This window comes from Epinephelus lanceolatus, chromosome 8 (genome assembly GCF_041903045.1).
Source record: "Epinephelus lanceolatus isolate andai-2023 chromosome 8, ASM4190304v1, whole genome shotgun sequence".
In the NCBI taxonomy this organism is placed as follows: Eukaryota; Metazoa; Chordata; class Actinopteri; order Perciformes; family Serranidae; genus Epinephelus; species Epinephelus lanceolatus.
The window spans coordinates 28,568,201-28,587,049 of NC_135741.1; the positions used below are offsets into that span (position 1 = coordinate 28,568,201).

General features: G+C 39.6%; 1 protein-coding gene across 2 annotated transcripts in view; it reads left to right on the top strand.

Annotated features, from left to right (window-relative positions):
• Nucleotides 1-17,263, top strand: part of LOC117257647 (forkhead box protein J3-like) — a 91,508-nt gene extending 74,245 nt beyond the window's left edge. The window contains exons 9-13 of one of the 2 annotated variants that reach the window (XM_033627885.2): nucleotides 1,710-1,988; nucleotides 5,108-5,209; nucleotides 9,370-9,642; nucleotides 10,435-10,563; nucleotides 13,390-17,263. In XM_033627885.2, coding sequence (XP_033483776.2) covers nucleotides 1,710-1,988; nucleotides 5,108-5,209; nucleotides 9,370-9,642; nucleotides 10,435-10,563; nucleotides 13,390-13,514 — 908 coding nt within the window. In that variant the 3' untranslated portion in view covers nucleotides 13,515-17,263. The remainder of the gene's footprint in view (nucleotides 1-1,709; nucleotides 1,989-5,107; nucleotides 5,210-9,369; nucleotides 9,643-10,434; nucleotides 10,564-13,389) is intronic. The other variant, XM_033627888.2, reaches the window with a different exon arrangement.
• Nucleotides 17,264-18,849: the final 1,586 nt, after the last annotated feature.

Genomic DNA, 18,849 nt, shown 5'->3' on the forward strand with positions numbered 1-18,849 from the left:
TTAAAAAAAACAGAACTTGAAATCATCAGTTGGAACAACTTGCAAAGCGGGACGTAAAGTAACTCATTTTACAATCCAGCTTTAACCATAGTTCCCTCATGTCACATACAACCAAGACAGTTAAAAACCGTGCATAGGCTTCCAGTAAATCATAAATAAATGAACAGATGAAACAATGGCTATATGGATTTTTTTCACAAAGCACTGACACATGGCAGTGGGAATAAAAGAAACGAAATGAAAGATACTTTTACAAGCAGGTAAAGCGTAACGATTCCTGATGGCAGGAAGGAAAATCCCCTCTCACGGATGTGCTCAGATAGACTCAGTACGCTCATCGATTTCATTATGATTTGTTGGTCAGAAAAAGAAAAACTCAAGTCCCTCTGTTCCACCCCGCTGATCTTTGAAGAGATCTTAACAGTCCTGCTCAGGCAGTCTCTGTCTTTCAGCGACAAGCAGTGAAACAGCAGATAAAAGAAAAGGTCAGAAGACTCCCAACAAAAGAGAATAAATGTGCTTACGGAGAGGAGCTACGTGTCTGATGAAGGTGCACTCTCCTCTGGCCACACCTAATGATCATCTCTGTATTTATATCCAACCTTAATTGATTGGTGAACACTGCATCACAGTACTTGTGAGAATAATTTACATTTAACTTACATTTAAATAAAAAAAAGCAAGAGCACAAACATGGTCCAACTCAGTAGCTGAAGAGAAGACAACAATGCAGCATTGTCTGAAAATTTAACAAGGTAGCTGCCTACTTTACAGTTTGTGCAGCTGTCAGTATCCATGATGAAAAGTAAAGGAGATAAAACACACTCTTGGGGTGAACCTTTGCATTCAAAAAACAGCCATTGACAAGAATTCTGTGCCGTCTGTTCGTCAGAAAATCTAAAATCCACAAGACGTACAAAGAAGACGGATTTGAAAGACAAGGTGTGTGTTTGTGTGTTCAGAGAAAGTGACTGAATTATAGTAATTGACCAGAATAAAAACTCAAACTGAAATTTTGAAAAGAAAAAGTAGTAGTCTGTTCAGTACATAGTGCAAATACACCAGTCATTATCTGAAATATATAGTCAGTTTTTGAAAAGTCAGACTTCTCAAATCAATAGTATGACAACATCAGTTTTGTGGTGAATACGGGATTTCTTTAACAAGCTGCCTAAAGGCCAACAATACTTGTCTAGAGGTCATCTTCTTCACTGTCTCCTTTAACAGTTTTGCACACAAAGTAATTCACATAAGAAGACACAACGTCTGTCCAGCTGTCTTTTCAGTGCTCAGAAGACATTAAAGTCCAGATAAAGCAAAATCAGTGAGTTCTTTCTAAACACATTAGACATGTAAGAAAATACTTGTTGAATAAAACCAGTGTTTGCTGGGATGCTGTTAGGATTTATAAGCACCAGGAACTAAACCGTAAAACAAGTCAGTCTTCAGCTCCTCTTCACTTTATCACGGGTCACAAACAGTTTTATGTTTTACATTTACCAAAAATAAACTGTTTAGTTGCAGGAGACATGACTGTGTGTAAGTATGTGTGTGTGTGTGTGTGTGTGTGTGTGTGTGTACAGAGCTTTCACTCACACCAAGTCTTCAGTTTGTCCGTCTTGTAACAAATAGTTTTTCCAGTTTGAGTTGTTTTCTCGTTTGGGGTCCTCACCTTTGATATTTTGTTTATTGTGTTTTTTCCCCGGCAGGTTTGATGGGTATGCCCAGCGATTCCAGCCAGCAGGCCCGGACCGCCTGCTCCTACCAGCACTCTCCTGGCACGGGAAGCGGCGGCGGTGGCCACCACCACCAACATAACCACGGTCAGGCATCGCACCACCCCCATCACCCCCAGCAACACCTGTCCCCTCACACCACCCACAGCCAGCACCAGGCACACGGTCAGCACGGCCAGCACCAACAGCACCCTGCTCATTCGCAGCAGCACCCATCTCTCTCCCACACTGGACAGACCTGCCCCACAACAGGTGAGATCAGATCCACGCAGAAAGATAAGAGTGGAACATTTCTGACTTTGGTGACACCTACTGGTAGTACACCGAATCAAAAATGGCACAAGGAAAACATACGCAGTCACAATAAGTAGACACATAAAGAATTCAAATTTGCCTTTAAGCAACATGGGAGACCCCTGAATTATTTAAAGGAATACTTCACCTTCCAAATGACCATTTGTATTTGAAGTACTCACCTTGTGTAACGCTGAATTCCTCAAGAAAACTTTGTATTTCTCACATATCTACATGGTATGCAAGAAATACAACGAAAAATCCGAAAACAGAGAAAATTCTCGATGAATTGAAGTAATGGGGGTCCACGTTTAACAACATCAAAACTGTATCAAAACATCGGATTACAAAGTCACACAACTTGCTCAGCATAATCCAAGCCCTCTTTATTCAGTTGTATGCTCATTACTATCCAAACAGTCAGACCTTTCCAACACAAAACTGAACTAAAAGTGAAACGTATCGCTCTCTTCAAAGCCAGACTCCATTTACAAAAACAGTAATTTTACCTCCCTGAACATGGGAGCTGTTCTTCTACCGCTGCCTCAATCGGTAGTTTATTTGTGTTATTGCACAACTTTTCCTGAGTTTGAACTAACCCTTTAAAACACCACAGTCACAAAATAAGACAAACAAACTAACTGATCAAGGCAGCAGTAGATCAGCAGCTCCTGTGCTCAGCGAGGTCAAAATCACTGTTTTTGTCAATGGAGTCTGGCTTTGAAGAGAACATTGAGAGGTTTTACTTTTTCAGTTCAGTAGTGAAAAGGAAGTATTGAGCATATGACTTTATAAATGAGACTTAGATTATACTGCATGAGTTGTGTGAGAGTTTGTAAATTGATTTTTTTTTTTTTTAATATAGTTTTGCTGTCGTTAACCTTGGTCACCTATGACTTCAATTTATCAAGAATTTCTGCGTTTTTGTTTTTTCATTCACAAGGTTTTCTTATGAATTCAACCTAACACAGGATGAGTCAGTGATATATAAATTATCATTTGGGGGGTGAAGTATTCTTTAACAATACTCTAGAGCAGTGGTTCCCAACTGGAAGTTCACAGGTCCATTCTAAATGGACCACAAGTGACTCGCGACTGTAAAATATGTAAATATGTAAAAAAAAAAAAAAAATACTGTATTTTGAAATACAGTGGATGTCTGGTGCAAAGCTTTTAATGTGAAGTGCCGTTTCCTGCTGTAGAGTGAATGACTAACGAACAGCTGTCTGACAGAGATGGCCAACTAACTTGATGACATGGCCAAACCCAAGTATGATGCTGAATATATTAAACTGTGTGGAACTTGAACTTATGACTAAGCAGAAATCTGGACCCCGTGGTTGGACCAGTTGGGAACCACTGCTCTAGGATGAAGTTATGGCCGTTAATTTGAAGTATTTTATTGTTGTTAATGAGAAATCACAGTTTTGTATGGCCAGTGGCTGCATTACACCACCCATGAGCCTTGATCGCTATTGTTATTCACATCATATAGTGTATATTTGAGTATAAATACAAGCAGCTGAGTGGGAGAACCGTTAATGTCCGTCTCTTAGGTGTAATCACAAGTAGGAGATATGGGAAACTTCTGACGGCTATAAAATCTCCCACTTGGGGAAAGAACTTTAGAAGTGTCCACAAACCGGTGCCAAAATGGCTCCGAAGTTACCATACTGGCAGTTTAACGAAAATAAAATCCAACATCAACACTCATACCGTCAGCGCAGCCATTTCTCAACTCTGCTGCATACCTTATTTACTGATTCTTGTGAAAAGAGCCCACAAAGTGTACGCTATAGTTTCCTGTTTCATATACTGTATATTGATGCTGTTCAGCAGCAAACAATGATTCTACTTCTCCTGACTCCCAGAGCCACATTGGTGTAAATACAATTCACCTAATATATCCGAATAGACTTGTTTCTGCACAGACTCATTGCATTTATATTATACTCTCTCCTCTGTAAGGTCCCAGAGCACTGGATATTATGAGGCTGGGCTGATACAGACAGGCTTCTCCAAAGCTTCACTGAGGCTTTTCCTGCTCATATTCCCAGTCTTTGTTTTTTTTTCCCCCCCCCTTTGTGTCTCTGCAACACAGCTCTCAGGCCAAAAAGGGACTCTTCAGACATTATTTATCTAGGTTAGTATTCCCCTCAACCAAGCAGAGGATGAATGAAAGCAATCCCTCTGTCTTTGATCCACAGCCTCAGAATGTATTGTTGTTTAGTTTGTGGCGGTGAAAAGCATCTTCCTTTTTCTTTTTTTTTGCCCAAAAGCAGAGCTGTGGCTGGAATTTTTCAATGTGAAGTTGCGCCACCTTGTGGTTGAGAGCAGAACTTCACTGAGACACGTTTCTCTTTCTAATCTGGATTAGCTCACCTGTTTCAAATAATATGACACGGTCACACTGATCAAACTCAGCTTGTTGTCCTTGTATTTAATTTAGTGTTGAAACCAGGGCTGTACAGTTAATCAAAATATTATCAAAATTGCAATATAGCCGAGTGCAACATCCAAATCGCGGAGCTGCAAGTTTTTAATAACGGTGAAATGTGTCACAATATTGCATTATAGATGCTGGTTTGTTACAGACACCAGCAAAAATCACGTCTTATTTTTTAATTTTGTTTTTGTTGAAAATAAAATGTAATAGTTACTATCTCCTTAAAATTGTCAAAATAGTCACAATATTACTTTTATTTTTATTTTTTGTCTTGCATATTATGCAGCCCGAGTTGAAATAGTAAGTTGGAAAAGAAAAAAAAGTCAACTTTGGTAACTGATGAATCATTGCCGTAGTTTATCAAGTGTTATTTGGTTTGAGAAAAATATGAATTTTTTCTGCTTTTGTCTATTATATGTAAACTGAATATCTCTGAGTTTGGAATGATGGTTAGACAAAACAAACAATTTGAAGATGTCACCTTGGGCTCTGGGAAACTGAACGATAAATTGAAATAAAAACACTAAAGCCTAACTGATAATGAAAATGATTATTCAGTTCAGCTCTCATTTATTTGTTATTCAGCCACTTGACAACATTTTTCAACGTGTGTTTGTGTGCTGTCTCTCAGGCATGTCAGCAGACTGGTACCCCAACCTGGACTGGCTGAAGGAGAGCTGCCGCATTGCTACCAGCTACAACTGGGCTGACGTAGACCTCTCCCCATTTCAAGGTAACACACAAACACACACACACATACGACGAAGAGTCGTGGTGCCATCAGTGTGAACAGCATCTGAAATGAGCATTGATAAAGCTGTCTGCTGCAGCCTGTTTCGACACAGTGAGAATTGATAAAATGCTTATTATGCCGATCAGTTACTTTGATTAAACCATTATGATTCCTCTCTGCGCTTTCATATACACTCGCCCTTGAGGCACAATATTATAACATCCAGTGTTGTAATAGTACTGGGCTAATAAAAGTCATTATCCTGCATCTGAGAGGTTGCCCTCTCTGTTTCTCTCTCTCTCTCCCTCTCTCTCACTCACACACACACTCACACACACACACACACACACACGCACACACACTCTCGCTGTCTCCCTCCATCCCAATTGTATGATGTGAATAATCCAATTAGGCCCCGGCTCAGTAACAGCCTCTTATCACGGTCAGCGCACAAAGCCGGCAACGTCCACACACGATGGATGACGACGGCTGGTCTTATAACACACAGGCCCCGCTGCCTCTCTCTGTCTCTCTCTCTCTCCTCCCGCAGCGCTTGACCTCCCTCACACTTTCGTAATGCCATCCTCCACTGTCTCTGGCTCACCCCCAAAGAGCAGGGACCAAGCCTTTCGTCTCTGTCGCCACCAAACACGAGCCATATGAATTTTATTTTTGGAAATATCAGACGGCAGGTTGCTGTATAGGAGCTTAGGTGCTCCTTTGTTTGAGGAGGAGGAAGTGCGATAGGTTCAGGGTCTCGTTCTGCGTCGCCAAATGGGAACAGGCATGTTTTCAGGAGACTGATGGTCTGTGACTTGTAATTAAGGTGGAAGTATAGTGACAGTTGAAATTATAGAGGGGTTTTTATCTTGGATGTGACTTCACAATGATATATGGTACATATAATTTATTTTGCATTTTTTGGAGGTTAATTACATATGATTTTCTGAAGTTTTTGTCTAAGGTCCTTTGAGTGCTTGTCTGGAACTTGTCATTTCAGACAGGGAGTGTGTTTAGGGCTGTTGGTCTAATGTAAAGAAAATATAACTTCCGATGGAAGATATGATTTAAGATGGAATTCATGCATGAGTGCATACTTTATTTTTCACTTACAACAGTGATCATTTTAGCCTGGTATTTCATCTCATTTTTATCCTCACATGTGTTAAGGTCCAGTGTGAAGGATTTAGGGGGAAATATTGGCAGAAATTGAATATAATATTGATAACTATATTTTCTTTAGTTTATAATCACCTAGAAATAAGAACTGTTGTGTTTTGTCACCTTAGAATGAGCTGTTTATATCTACTAACAGAGCAGGCTGTCTTCCATGGAGTTCGCCATGTTTCTACAATAGCCTAGTATGGACAAAACCAAACACTGACTCTAGATAGGACCATTTACATTTTTGCAGTGTGAATGGTCAGTGTAGTTCTCCTACACAGTAGGCACACAGTTGATTGATACCTTCAACCTCACCGCGAGATGCCACTAAATCCTTCACAGGAGACCTTAATTCTCCCAACTTTACCTTTGTAAATCCTGGAAACATTGTTTTGTATTATCGTTAAGATCTTGAGAAGCCAGATATGTCATGTGGATAAAATGATTCACAAGACATGGATAATTTTAGATTTTGGGTAACTGTGCAGCCATAGAAAATGGCAACCGGTAATTTACTTTGGTGTTTTACTTTAAAAGGAGACCTACTATCCTCATTTTTAGGTTCATACTTACATTCTGGGTTTCTACCACAACATGTTTACATGCTTTAATGTTCAAAAAACACTTAATTTTCCACATACTAACCCTAACCAGTCTCACTGCTCCTGCCTAACCCTGTCCAACAAAGTCTGCAAGTGCTGGCCAGTCAGAGGCAGAGTAGGGTGGGTTACGTCTTCATGCTAGTAGTAAAAAAAAAAGGCAGGTGGGGAACGACTATAACGGATTATCATAAAAGCTTCTAACCAAACCAGATGTGTTGATCTGATCTGAAATCGTGAAGAAATTAACATCAGCAACCAAAATGACATGTTTCCCTGATGTTAGCATGTAGCTACATGTAGCAGTGTATGTAATGTAAACACTTGCAATAGCGTGCATGGAGCAGATGACCATACAAAGACAGATGTCACAAGCTGATGTCACTTTATCTCAAAGTAGAAAACAATGTTGGATACAGAGTATTCAGAACAGTCTGAAGCCTGAGGTTTTTGCTCATAGGGATATTTATACCTCTACATACCCTACCTCATTATTTGAAACTTAAGCCATATTTAATATGAACATTTGACATTGTAACATTATAAATACAGTACAGGCCAAAAGTTTGGACACACCTTCTCATTCAATGCGTTTTCTTTATTTTCATGACTATTTACATTGTAGATTCTCACTGAAGGCATCAAAACTATCAATGAACACATGTGGAGTTATGTACTTAACAAAAAAAGGTGAAATAACTGAAGACATGTTTTATATTCTAGTTTCTTCAAAATAGCCACCCTTTGCTCTGATTACTGCTTTGCACACTCTTGGCATTCTCTCCATGAGCTTCAAGAGGTAGTCACCTGAAATGGTTTTCCAACAGTCTTGAAGGAGTTCCCAGAGGTGTTTAGCACTTGTTGGCCCCTTTGCCTTCACTCTGCGGTCCAGCTCACCCCAAACCATCTCGATTGGGTTCAGGTCCAGTGACTGTGGAGGCCAGGTCATCTGCCGCAGCACTCCATCACTCTCCTTCTTGGTCAAATAGCCCTTACACAGCCTGGAGGTGTGTTTAGGGTCATTGTCCTGTTGAAAAATAAATGATCGTCCAACTAAACGCAAACCGGATGGGATGGCATGTCGCTGCAGGATGCTGTGGTAGCCATGCTGGTTCAGTGTGCCTTCAATTTTGAATAAATCCCCAACAGTGTCACCAGCAAAACACCCCCACACCATCACACCTCCTCCTCCATGCTTCACAGTGGGAACCAGGCATGTGGAATCCATCCGTTCACCTTTTCTGCGTCTCACAAAGACACGGCGGTTGGAACCAAAGATCTCAAATTTGGACTCATCAGACCAAAGCACAGATTTCCACTGGTCTAATGTCCATTCCTTGTGTTTCTTGGCCCAAACAAATCTCTTCTGCTTGTTGCCTCTCCTTAGCAGTGGTTTCCTAGCAGCTATTTGACCATGAAGGCCTGATTGGCGCAGTCTCCTCTTAACAGTTGTTCTAGAGATGGGTCTGCTGCTAGAACTCTGTGTGGCATTCATCTGGTCTCTGATCTGAGCTGCTGTTAACTTGCGATTTCTGAGGCTGGTGACTCGGATGAACTTATCCTCAGAAGCAGAGGTGACTCTTGGTCTTCCTTTCCTGGGTCGGTCCTCATGTGTGCCAGTTTCGTTGTAGCGCTTGATGGTTTTTGCGACTCCACTTGGGGACACATTTAAAGTTTTTGCAATTTTCCAGACTGACTGACCTTCATTTCTTAAAGTAATGATGGCCACTCGTTTTTCTTTAGTTAGCTGATTGGTTCTTGCCATAATATGAATTTTAACAGTTGTCCAATAGGGCTGTCGGCTGTGTATTAACCTGACTTCTGCACAACACAACTGATGGTCCCAACCCCATTGGTAAAGCAAGAAATTCCACTAATTAACCCTGATAAGGCACACCTGTGAAGTGGAAACCATTTCAGGTGACTACCTCTTGAAGCTCATGGAGAGAATGCCAAGAGTGTGCAAAGCAGTAATCAGAGCAAAGGGTGGCTATTTTGAAGAAACTAGAATATAAAACATGTTTTCAGTTATTTCACCTTTTTTTGTTAAGTACATAACTCCACATGTGTTCATTGATAGTTTTGATGCCTTCAGTGAGAATCCACAATGTAAATAGTCATGAAAATAAAGAAAACGCATTGAATGAGAAGGTGTGTCCAAACTTTTGGCCTGTACTGTATATGACAGAAAATAATGAAAAGCATAATGAGTGTGATGTAGCTTCAGTGAATGATTCTTATAGGCAGATATTGCAGCTGAAGTTGATAAAAAGTAGAAATAAAGGTGGATAAATTTAGAAATTTAAATATTACTAAAGACTCACTGATGTTAAGGCTGCTGCTGTGACATACGTGGAGCATTCAGGTCTGTCTTTGCCACCTTCGTCTGTCTGCCAGGGCTGAAAGAAAGCATGCGGCAGGCTGAGCTCAACAACTGGTCGCTGGATGCCGCCCAGATGGCTGACCTCTGTTCCTCCATTAACCAGTTCTTCACGGCCACGGGGGTCATCCCCCCTCAGGGCGCCACCCACCCACAACCTCAGGTCCAACACCCGACACCACCAGGAGCGCCACAGCACCCGGCTCAGCCACACGGGGCGATGCACCCAAAGGCCAGCCAGCACAATCAGCACAGCCAACACAACCAACATAACCAACATATCAGCACGGGTCTGTATATAGAGAGCAGTGTTTTCCTCATTAGATACACTAAAAAAAAAAAATTCATATAAAAGATATATTTTATGACTCAGGTGTTACTCCAGCTGTCAGATAATTTTAATAGTGTAAAATAATACAATATTTCCTTCTAAATCTTAGTGGAAGAAAAGTTGGACATGTGCTAAAATTAAAATACTATACCATTATCTTAAAACTGTACTTAAAGGAATATTTCACCCTCAAACTGACCACTTGTAAATCAGTAATTCACCCAGAGTTACACTGAATTGTTGAAGAAAAGTGTTTTTATTTCAGGCCTCCATAGTGCTGAAGAATCCAAAAAGGGAGGATATTCTTGATGAATTGAAGTCACAAAGTGAATGTAACACAGAATAAGTACTAGAAATACAGATGGTCATTTGAGGGGTGAAGTATTTCTATAAGAATGGTATTTTAGAAACCTTTGACAGTAGGTATTCAGAGCGTTTCTGCACTTGCCTGCTGTGACGGAAGCTAAATTACAGCCTCTCCTCACTGTGCCATTGTTTGCCTGTTATAGATTTACAAGAGAATTATGGATGTTGTCAGCTTCATGGCGACTGGCGCAAAGATACGAAGACGAGGGGATATTTCAGCAGTTGGAAATCCAGCACATTCTGTAGGATAACTCAAGCTTAGCATAATATGGCAGTAAAACTGTGTGCGGCACACGATTGCAGCTCCTGTTCTGCAAAGACACGTGTGAAAGTCGGGATGCTAATCTGACAGTTAGTCATTGCCCTTTTGTCTGTTCTCCCACAGGGAACATGTACATAGACTCGAGACAGAGCATTTCCTCTCTGATGGGCCCACCAGGATACCCCCACATGCCTCCTATGAGCAACACGGCTCCCACCATGACAGGTGACTCCTCCATCGCTCACTTAACAGGTCAGGAGGAGCAGGTGGAAATGCAGAGTGTGTGTGTGCATGCAAACAAGTGTATCCAAGCAAGAGTTTGTGTTTGTCACCATCGGAATGAGACAGTATATTGTCAGTATTTGATCATAATGATATGGAAGTCAGGGTGTCTGCAGGTCCTTAAAAAGTCTTAAAATGTCTTAAATTCAGTTTTACAACAATAAGGCCTTAAAGTAACTGAATAGTCGTAAACTTGAATTTGTGAGGTCTTAACTACTAATAGCTAATATTACTTATAATATAATTTAAATGTCTTTTAATTTGTTTTTGTGAAAAGGAGTGAAGGCTTTCTATGTGAAAGTCAACATTTCTAATGTTACAAATGTTACAAATGTTTAAAAAAAAAAAAAAAAAAAAAATATATATATATATATATATATATATATATATATATAATGCTGTCATTTTACTTAATACTTGCTCTTACCTGTTGGCAAAATGTAGATTAACTTAACTCACTCTAATAACCATATTCCTACATAACACTTCTGCACAAGACCATATGTATATGACTTGCCTGCAATGCTTATCTGCGATGCTTCAATAAGTAAACCACGATTTGTCCAAAAATCTGTCCTAAATTTGGTTAAAAGGCGTCTTGAAGTGGTCTTAAAAAGCATTCAATTTTAACTGTCTGATACCTGTAGACACCCTGGTAGTGCTATGACATCACGATGTAATACCATGATGCAACATCACCCGACCAACTTGTAATTAAAGGAAAAGGGAAAGAACCATAAAGTCATGTTTTTTTCAAGATCAGCACATTTTACCATGCATATTAATACATTTAGTCTCTGCACTGAGAACAAACTATACATATACATACATATAAAAAGGTGTCACACATTGGCTCAGAAAATAAACAAAGTATCTGGTACAATTAAAGGGCTTTCTCCAGAAATTTAGTATTGCACTTTAATGAATTTGAGGGACACGCAAGAGATTTGATGCTGCAGAGGATGAGGTATCCTGACCTTTAGTTTTCAGTGTAGGTCAAACTCTAGAAAACACTGGATCCTACATTTCCCATGACTGAAGTGATGCCACTTGTAATTTTACTCAGACTGAACAAAGTCCATCCTGGAGAGCCTTCATAGCCGAGTGGTTACAGCCACATAACCACAACGTCCTGGGCTTGACTCCAGTTTTGTAGCATGTCATACCCCTCTCTCATTCCCTGTTTCCAGTCCACACTGTCATCTGTCAAATAACTGCAAAAATGCTCCCCAAAAAATTTTTAAAATAACCACGTCCACAGAAGACATTATACAGCTTTTTCTTTACGGGCTACTAGTTCTAGTAAACTGATCTTCATGTATAAAATAGGTGGAGTACTGCCTTCAGACTTTGAGTTGTCTCCGTTTTTACAAAAATAAATCGTTTTAAACACGTAAGGTTCGGTTTAAATTAAATAAAATAAAGAAATAGTTAATAATTAAATGCCAGGGTTTTGTGTGCCAGTATCAAACGTTTTTCTGTGTCCTGCTGCAAGAAGACACTGTAAACCCCGAGTTTCAGTGTTATAAATGATCCTACTGTAACAAGGACAGCTCTGAAGATAAAGATACTTACAGCATGCATAATGCAACACATATTGCTCCACCACACACTAAAGTATCACATATTATCATATAGTTGAATCAACACCTCTCTCACAGTCTAAAAAATGAGTTTTCTAAGCTTCATAAAGATTCAGCAGCTTTTATTGCATTGAATCATATTACAAGTTGCCCGTGCCATTTCGTCCACCCACTGTATTTATTTTGAAAGTGAAATTACAACAGTTCGTCATTAAAATCACTGAGATGTGGCGCCACATTAGAATTGCCATTTGTTTCTAGGTGGATGAGAGTTTAATGTGGGCTGGATTGTTTGATGCTGCTACAAGGATTTTGAGGGTTTTAGACTTATTGGAATTTAAGAATTGCTGGTGACATGATCAGCAACCATTTTCTATTCAAACCCTGTGTTTCCTCTTCATCATTCTACTCACAAATATATAATACAGATATATGATACAGAAGTAGCGTTGAAATGTCAATGTGTGTGCAATGGTATCTTTTAGATTTAAAGTGACACTTCAAACCAGAACTAAAAATTCATGTTTTTCCTCTTACCTGTAGTGCTATTTATCAGTCTAGATTGTTTTGGTGTGAGTTGCAAAGTGTTGGAGATATCGGCTGTAGAGATGTCTGCCTCTTCTTGAATATAATGGACCTAGATGACACTCAGCTTGTGGTGCTCAGAGCCCATAAAAATACACTTGAAAAACTCAACAGCAATGTCTCTTTCCAGAAATCATGACCTGGTGACTCAAGATAATCCACAGACCTTGTTGTGAGCAGTTTCACCTGTTACAGCTCAGCCGAAGTGGACGTCATTTATGTTTACATCTTGCGCTGTCATCCATGAGTAGATGCACACTTCCTTCTGCCGCAGTGACAAAGTTGGTGTGTGTAGTTCAGGAGAAAGAAAATACTTCAAGGTCTGTGGATTATTTTGAGTAACCAGATCATGATTTCCGGAATGAAACGTTGCTGTTGACTTTTTCAATTTTTTTCCCCGTTTGAGAGCCACGAACTGAGTGCCATCTAGTTTCATTATATTCAAGAGAAGACAGACATCTCTACTGACAATATCTCCAATACTCGCCAACTAATACCAAACATCCAAACTGATAGATAGCATACTAACTGTAGCTTTTTTTTTTTCAGGTAAGGAAAAAAAAATCTGTATTTTTGATTTTGGGGTGAACTGTCCCTTTTAAGGCATGTACTCTCCTTCCATGCTCAGGTCATCTCAACCAGCTGAGCCAGCAGCAGCAACAACACAGGCTTCCTCTGGGACACTTCCAGGTGAGGCGCATGCTCGCTGCAGACGACATCCAGGACGACTTTGACTGGGACTCCATTGTCTAAACTGAGCCGCTGATGGAACAGAGGGACGAAGAGAGAGACTGGAGATGTGAGAGACAGAGAGAGAGCGAGAGAGAGAGAGAGAGACATGTGATGACAGGTGAGGTATGGAACAAGCCGACCTCGTTTCACCTGTGTGAAAAAAAACAAACAGAAGACAATCCAACAGAAAACAAACGGAAAGTCACTTTTCTGATCTTGCTGGCTTTTTTCCTGATACAAGTGGATGATGAGTCTAAAGACAATCATTTAAAAAATGAGACTTAACACGGGATTGGACCAAGCCGACATGTAAAACACACATCGTCCAAAGCAAAATGTCGTCTGAAGCTCTCTGAATTGTCTCATGTTGTGTCCCCCTCCAGTACCAACAGGGTTACAAGTCGCCAAAGTGTTGTCAAATTGTCTGTGAATTTTCTTTTCTTAAGTCTTTTGTCTTTTAACTTGTGTCCCATATCTGCAAAGTTTCAGTGCCTGTGCCTGAAATGAATAGAAACGTTTGTCTTCTCCAGACTCCCTGCAGAAAAATCATCTTCCATACTTATTCAACCAACTATTTCATCCTGTCCTCCTTGTAACATCTCTTTGTTCACTCTAATACTGGGCATCTGTGTGGCTGTGGCTCTTTCAGCCACAGTTAGAAGGAGAATTTATGAAGAAGAAAGTAATGATGGTGTATCAGTTCAACTTGAATCAACAGTGGCTGAATAAAGCGCCATCTGCTGGTTAAAATGGGCACCATCATAGCTCCCTTTGCCTAAAAGTTCTATGCACCACAGTCTGTTCTTTCTTTGTTCTGTCACCACTTCTAAACTTTCATTTTGTCATTTTAAATGTCGTTGTTGTGTGTGTGGAACAGTCCATGGTGCCATGTTCTCAGGGTGTTACATTCATATACCATGTCAGACCAACACAAAGCCATTTACATCTCTGTACGTGAGGTACTTGCGTGTTGTTCGGTGCTGTCAGTGTTCACTTCCTGTTGGCGAACAGTGAGCCTCCTGGTGACTGTGGTCAAAAGGTTAAAAGGTATACTATGCAGGATTTCCCTAAAAAACAATGTGTTTAGAAAAGTAATCCCTCTCAATCATCACTAATGACCCACTACAAGTGTGTGGCGGTGTGTGGATCTGCGGAGATCCTAACTGCTGCCTATGTATTCTTATTTTCCTCTTATTTTGCTGTGTTCAAGACGTTTTTGGGCACAGTGTACAGGTGAGGTCGGGACTTAACTAAAAAGTAGTACCCAGAGGCCGCATACACAAAGCTTACTAATATGAAGAGTTCTTAAAATTGTGACGTTTTCTAAGAATTTCCCCTTAAAGTTAAGACAGAGTCCTGGTAAAGATGTTATTCACAAAGCATCCCAGTCCTTAGGAGAGCTCCTAAGGTGAAAAACTGTTCAGAGTAGGTAGGAGGACTTCAAAGAGGCTTGAGAGTTTTTAAGTAGAGGAGAAAATGACAGGAAGACAAAGAGGTAGGAGAAATATTCCGCAAACGCTGGATGACAGTGAGATAATGAAACACTACAGATCAGATCGTGCAGGGAGAATGTTTGTGGTCAGTCTCATTAGAAATGCGCTCACATCTCTCACTCAACCTTATAACACTACAAAGCCAGGAACAAAGTCATGACAAAGATATGTAAAACATTGCATTAGCAATGACTTGGGTCTGTCTCAACCTTCAGTCAGCAGAGTGTTCACACTCACAATGACAGCACCCTCGGTGTCATATTGTGACGCAGTTCATTTCAATTCCACTGGGCGTCCACACCTTGCAGGCTCGCAAAAGGACAACCAATCACATCTTTTAATAGAATGTGTTGTACGTAGCAACAGGGTTAACCACCCCAGAGAAAAAATTTGCTGCTCACAATAGTGTGTTCTTTGTCTCACCAGAAATAAATCTGCTTCTTATTTGGAGGTTACTAAATTGTTTCTCCTGAACCTCACTCAGGAGACACAAGGAGCAGAAGAATAACTTAGCCAGACTACTTCTGCTGCTCACAGGCTTCTCAGAGGTTTCTATACTCTGAGAACAGATACACAGATTTGAGACTTGAATGTGATCACTGAGACAGATTTTTATAAGCCAATCAAGTTTTCTTCTTTGTCTTACCGTTATCTCAAGAGCTGATTATTTCAGACAAATGAAAATTACTGCAGTGAGAGAAGATCCTACACTGAGATCGGACTGAGACAAGAGGAAGGCTATGTCAGGAGCTGAATTTAAGAAGTATGAAAAAATGGTCCGAGTCTCATATTGATGTTATACTGAGCTCAGTTATGTGTAGGGGGAATAGGCGGGACAAAGTTGAGATCTTATTTTGAATCTTCCTTTCCTCACTAAAAGTTTCCATCATTTCCTTGCTCAGAGTTGCTCTGAGAAGTTTCCCAACTCATTCCCAAGCAAGGACTCCTTGCTAGAATTTTTTTTGGCTGAGTTAGGAGTTCTCGGAGAGTATTCTTAGAATGTTTGTGAATACGGCCCTCGGTGCCAGACCTTAAGCAGCATGCATCCAAGAAACAGCTACGAAAATTACGGACACAGAGCCAGACACCCCCCCCCGCAAATATAGCATGGCAAAACATCAAACAGACAAAGCTCATTCCAAAAAGAGATTGAATCTGGGGTTGGCTTCCACTTTCAGTTTCGTGGGTGATACTGTTTACAAACAAGTTACGGACATTTCCTGCGTAGTATACCTTTAAAATCTTCATTTGTCAGCTTATAAGCTAACTGATAGAAAATACTGTGGAATAAGCTTTTCAGTAGCTCAAACAGCCACTAATTAAAATGAAAACGAGACGCTGGCTACGCTTGGACTCTGTCAAATATAATACATAGTTTTCTGAGGTATGATTCAGTTTGTCAAGGGTTTTTTTTTTTGTTTTTGTTTTTTTTTTTTTAAATTTTGGGAACGTGCATATCAGTTATGACCAGGCAGAGAAGGTCGGGGGTGATTTCAAAAATGCCTCATTTATGAGACAACGCGCAGTTTTTGCACACCACCAAACTCGATGGCATCTAGTGAATGAGAGAAATAAAAGAAAACCGTGAACATTTTTATTTCTTTGTTTCAAAAAGACATTTAAAAAATAATAGATCAGCAAAGGAGCAAAGACTAAACAGAAGTTTCAAATGCTCAAACTTTTCTTACTGTGATGTTTAATTTTGTCTGTGTATACAAGTGTGTATAGTCCTCTCTGATTTCCTTTATCATACAGCTCAAAAAATACACATCAGAAAGAAGTAACTTGTTCATATTAAGTGGGTACAAAGTGAAATATGGGACCTTAAAGTGCTCTTTTGTTTGGAAGATCTCAGTGATTGTTCGAATGGTCTAAACAAGGTCTCATTGTAAAACAAAAACAACAAAAACAAAAAAAAAAGTAAGAAAAATACTCTTTATTATTGCCATTAAATGCTGTATTACAGTGACCAGCATATATATATATATATATCTTGTATGTTTGTGTGTTGTTGTCCATGTAAATAGCAGTATGTTACTCCTATGTTTGCCCTTGAAAAACACAGACTGAAAAGAGAAAATAGCAAATGGAGAGAAAGTATTTTGTTATTTGTCCTTCGGGAGACACACTATGTATATACCTTCAGTATATTGTAAATAAGTGATAAAAAAAAAATTGGCGTTTTGTGTGTTATAAATAATCTGTGTATGGCGGTTCAACAGTTAAAATCTGTTTCAGTGTTTATTAAAATGTCATTGACCATTTTTACTGCGCTAACACATCTGCTGTCGTTATTTCATCAGCATGTTTGACTTAATGGTCTGAAAGGAACACTTCACCCACAAAATGACCATTTGTAAATCAATCGGTCATGCCGTCTTACCTCGAACTCGTGAGGAAAATTGTGTTTTTCTGATATGCCACCATGGCTAATGGTGGTCATATTGATACATTGATTGATTTGGGAGCATGTTTAACAGCAAAACTTTATCAAAACATCTGTTTTAAAACTCTCACACAACTCGTGCAGACAAATCAAAGTCTCAGTACTTCCCAAACACATGTGTTTTCACTAAAACTGAACTCAAAGTGAAACTTATATGTGCTTCTTTCAAAGCCAGATACTTCAAACTAAGTTTTTTTTTTAATGGAAAAATCATTTGTGTGGGAAGTACTGAGCATACAGCTGGATAAAGTTGTATGACAGTTTGTAAATGGATGTTTTGATGTAGTTTTACTGTTGTTAAACATGGTCCCCAATCAATCAATAAATCAATATGTTCACTGTTTTCCATGGAGGCATGTGAGAAAAACAAAGATTTCCTCACAAAGTATAGATAAGTTTCACTTGGAGTTCAGTTTTAGTAAAAATGCATGTGTTTGGGAAGTAATGAGGATACAACTGGATAAATGAGACTTGGATTTTACTGCACAAGTAGTGTGAGAGTGTGTTTACTGATGTTTTGATATAATTTTGCTATCAAATGTGGACCCCAATTAGTCAATAAATCAATATGTTTTCAGATCACAGTGGAGGCATGAGAGAAAAACAAAGTTTTCTTCACAAATTCAAAGTAACACAACATGACTAACTGATATACAAATGATCATTTGTGTGTGAAGACTTTCTTTAAAGAAACTATAAATTACGGTGGACAAGTCAATAAGGTGCCATACATGAAATCTGATACACTGCTTCAGTCTTTTGGAGCTTGTAAAAATTAGTATCAGATACTTAAGGGAAAATGAAACTCAAAGAACAGAGAGAGACTTAATTTTTGGCTATTGAGACCTTTTCCACATTTGGCTTCATGCTGCTTTGACCCTCATAGCTTGTTGTCCAACAGGTGTCAGCCTAGTGCCAAGCAACAGTTTGTTTGCCCACCATCTGCATGTAAACTCAGCAGACCACCCATGCTTGTCTGTGTGAAAGTCACACAATGTTCTAACTGTATTTACGGCTTCTTTTCATTGGGAAAACCTGTTTAAAAAGCAGCTCTCTCCTGCTACTGTCTGACGGCCACAGATGTACGCTTCCGCTTTTCTTTCTGAGAACAAGGTTGATGATTTTAAAGATCAATACAGATGCTTGTTTCACTGAGTGTTTGCTTACTGTTAAAGATTGTAATCTAGTGAAGCTGTGTTTTGTTGCAGACACTTTCTTGGCTCCAAACTCGGTGATTAAGGATTATTTGAGACTGCTCAAAGCTCTGTTTACATCTCACTCCATTCATTCAGGAAACATTTAAAAGCCTGTTGCTTTAGCTTTCTAATTGTCTGAGCTGGCCCATTACAGTTTGAAGTGCCTGTTTTGTCTTGATAAATAAGTCAATGTTCTGTTTATTGGTGTTTCCAAGTATAAG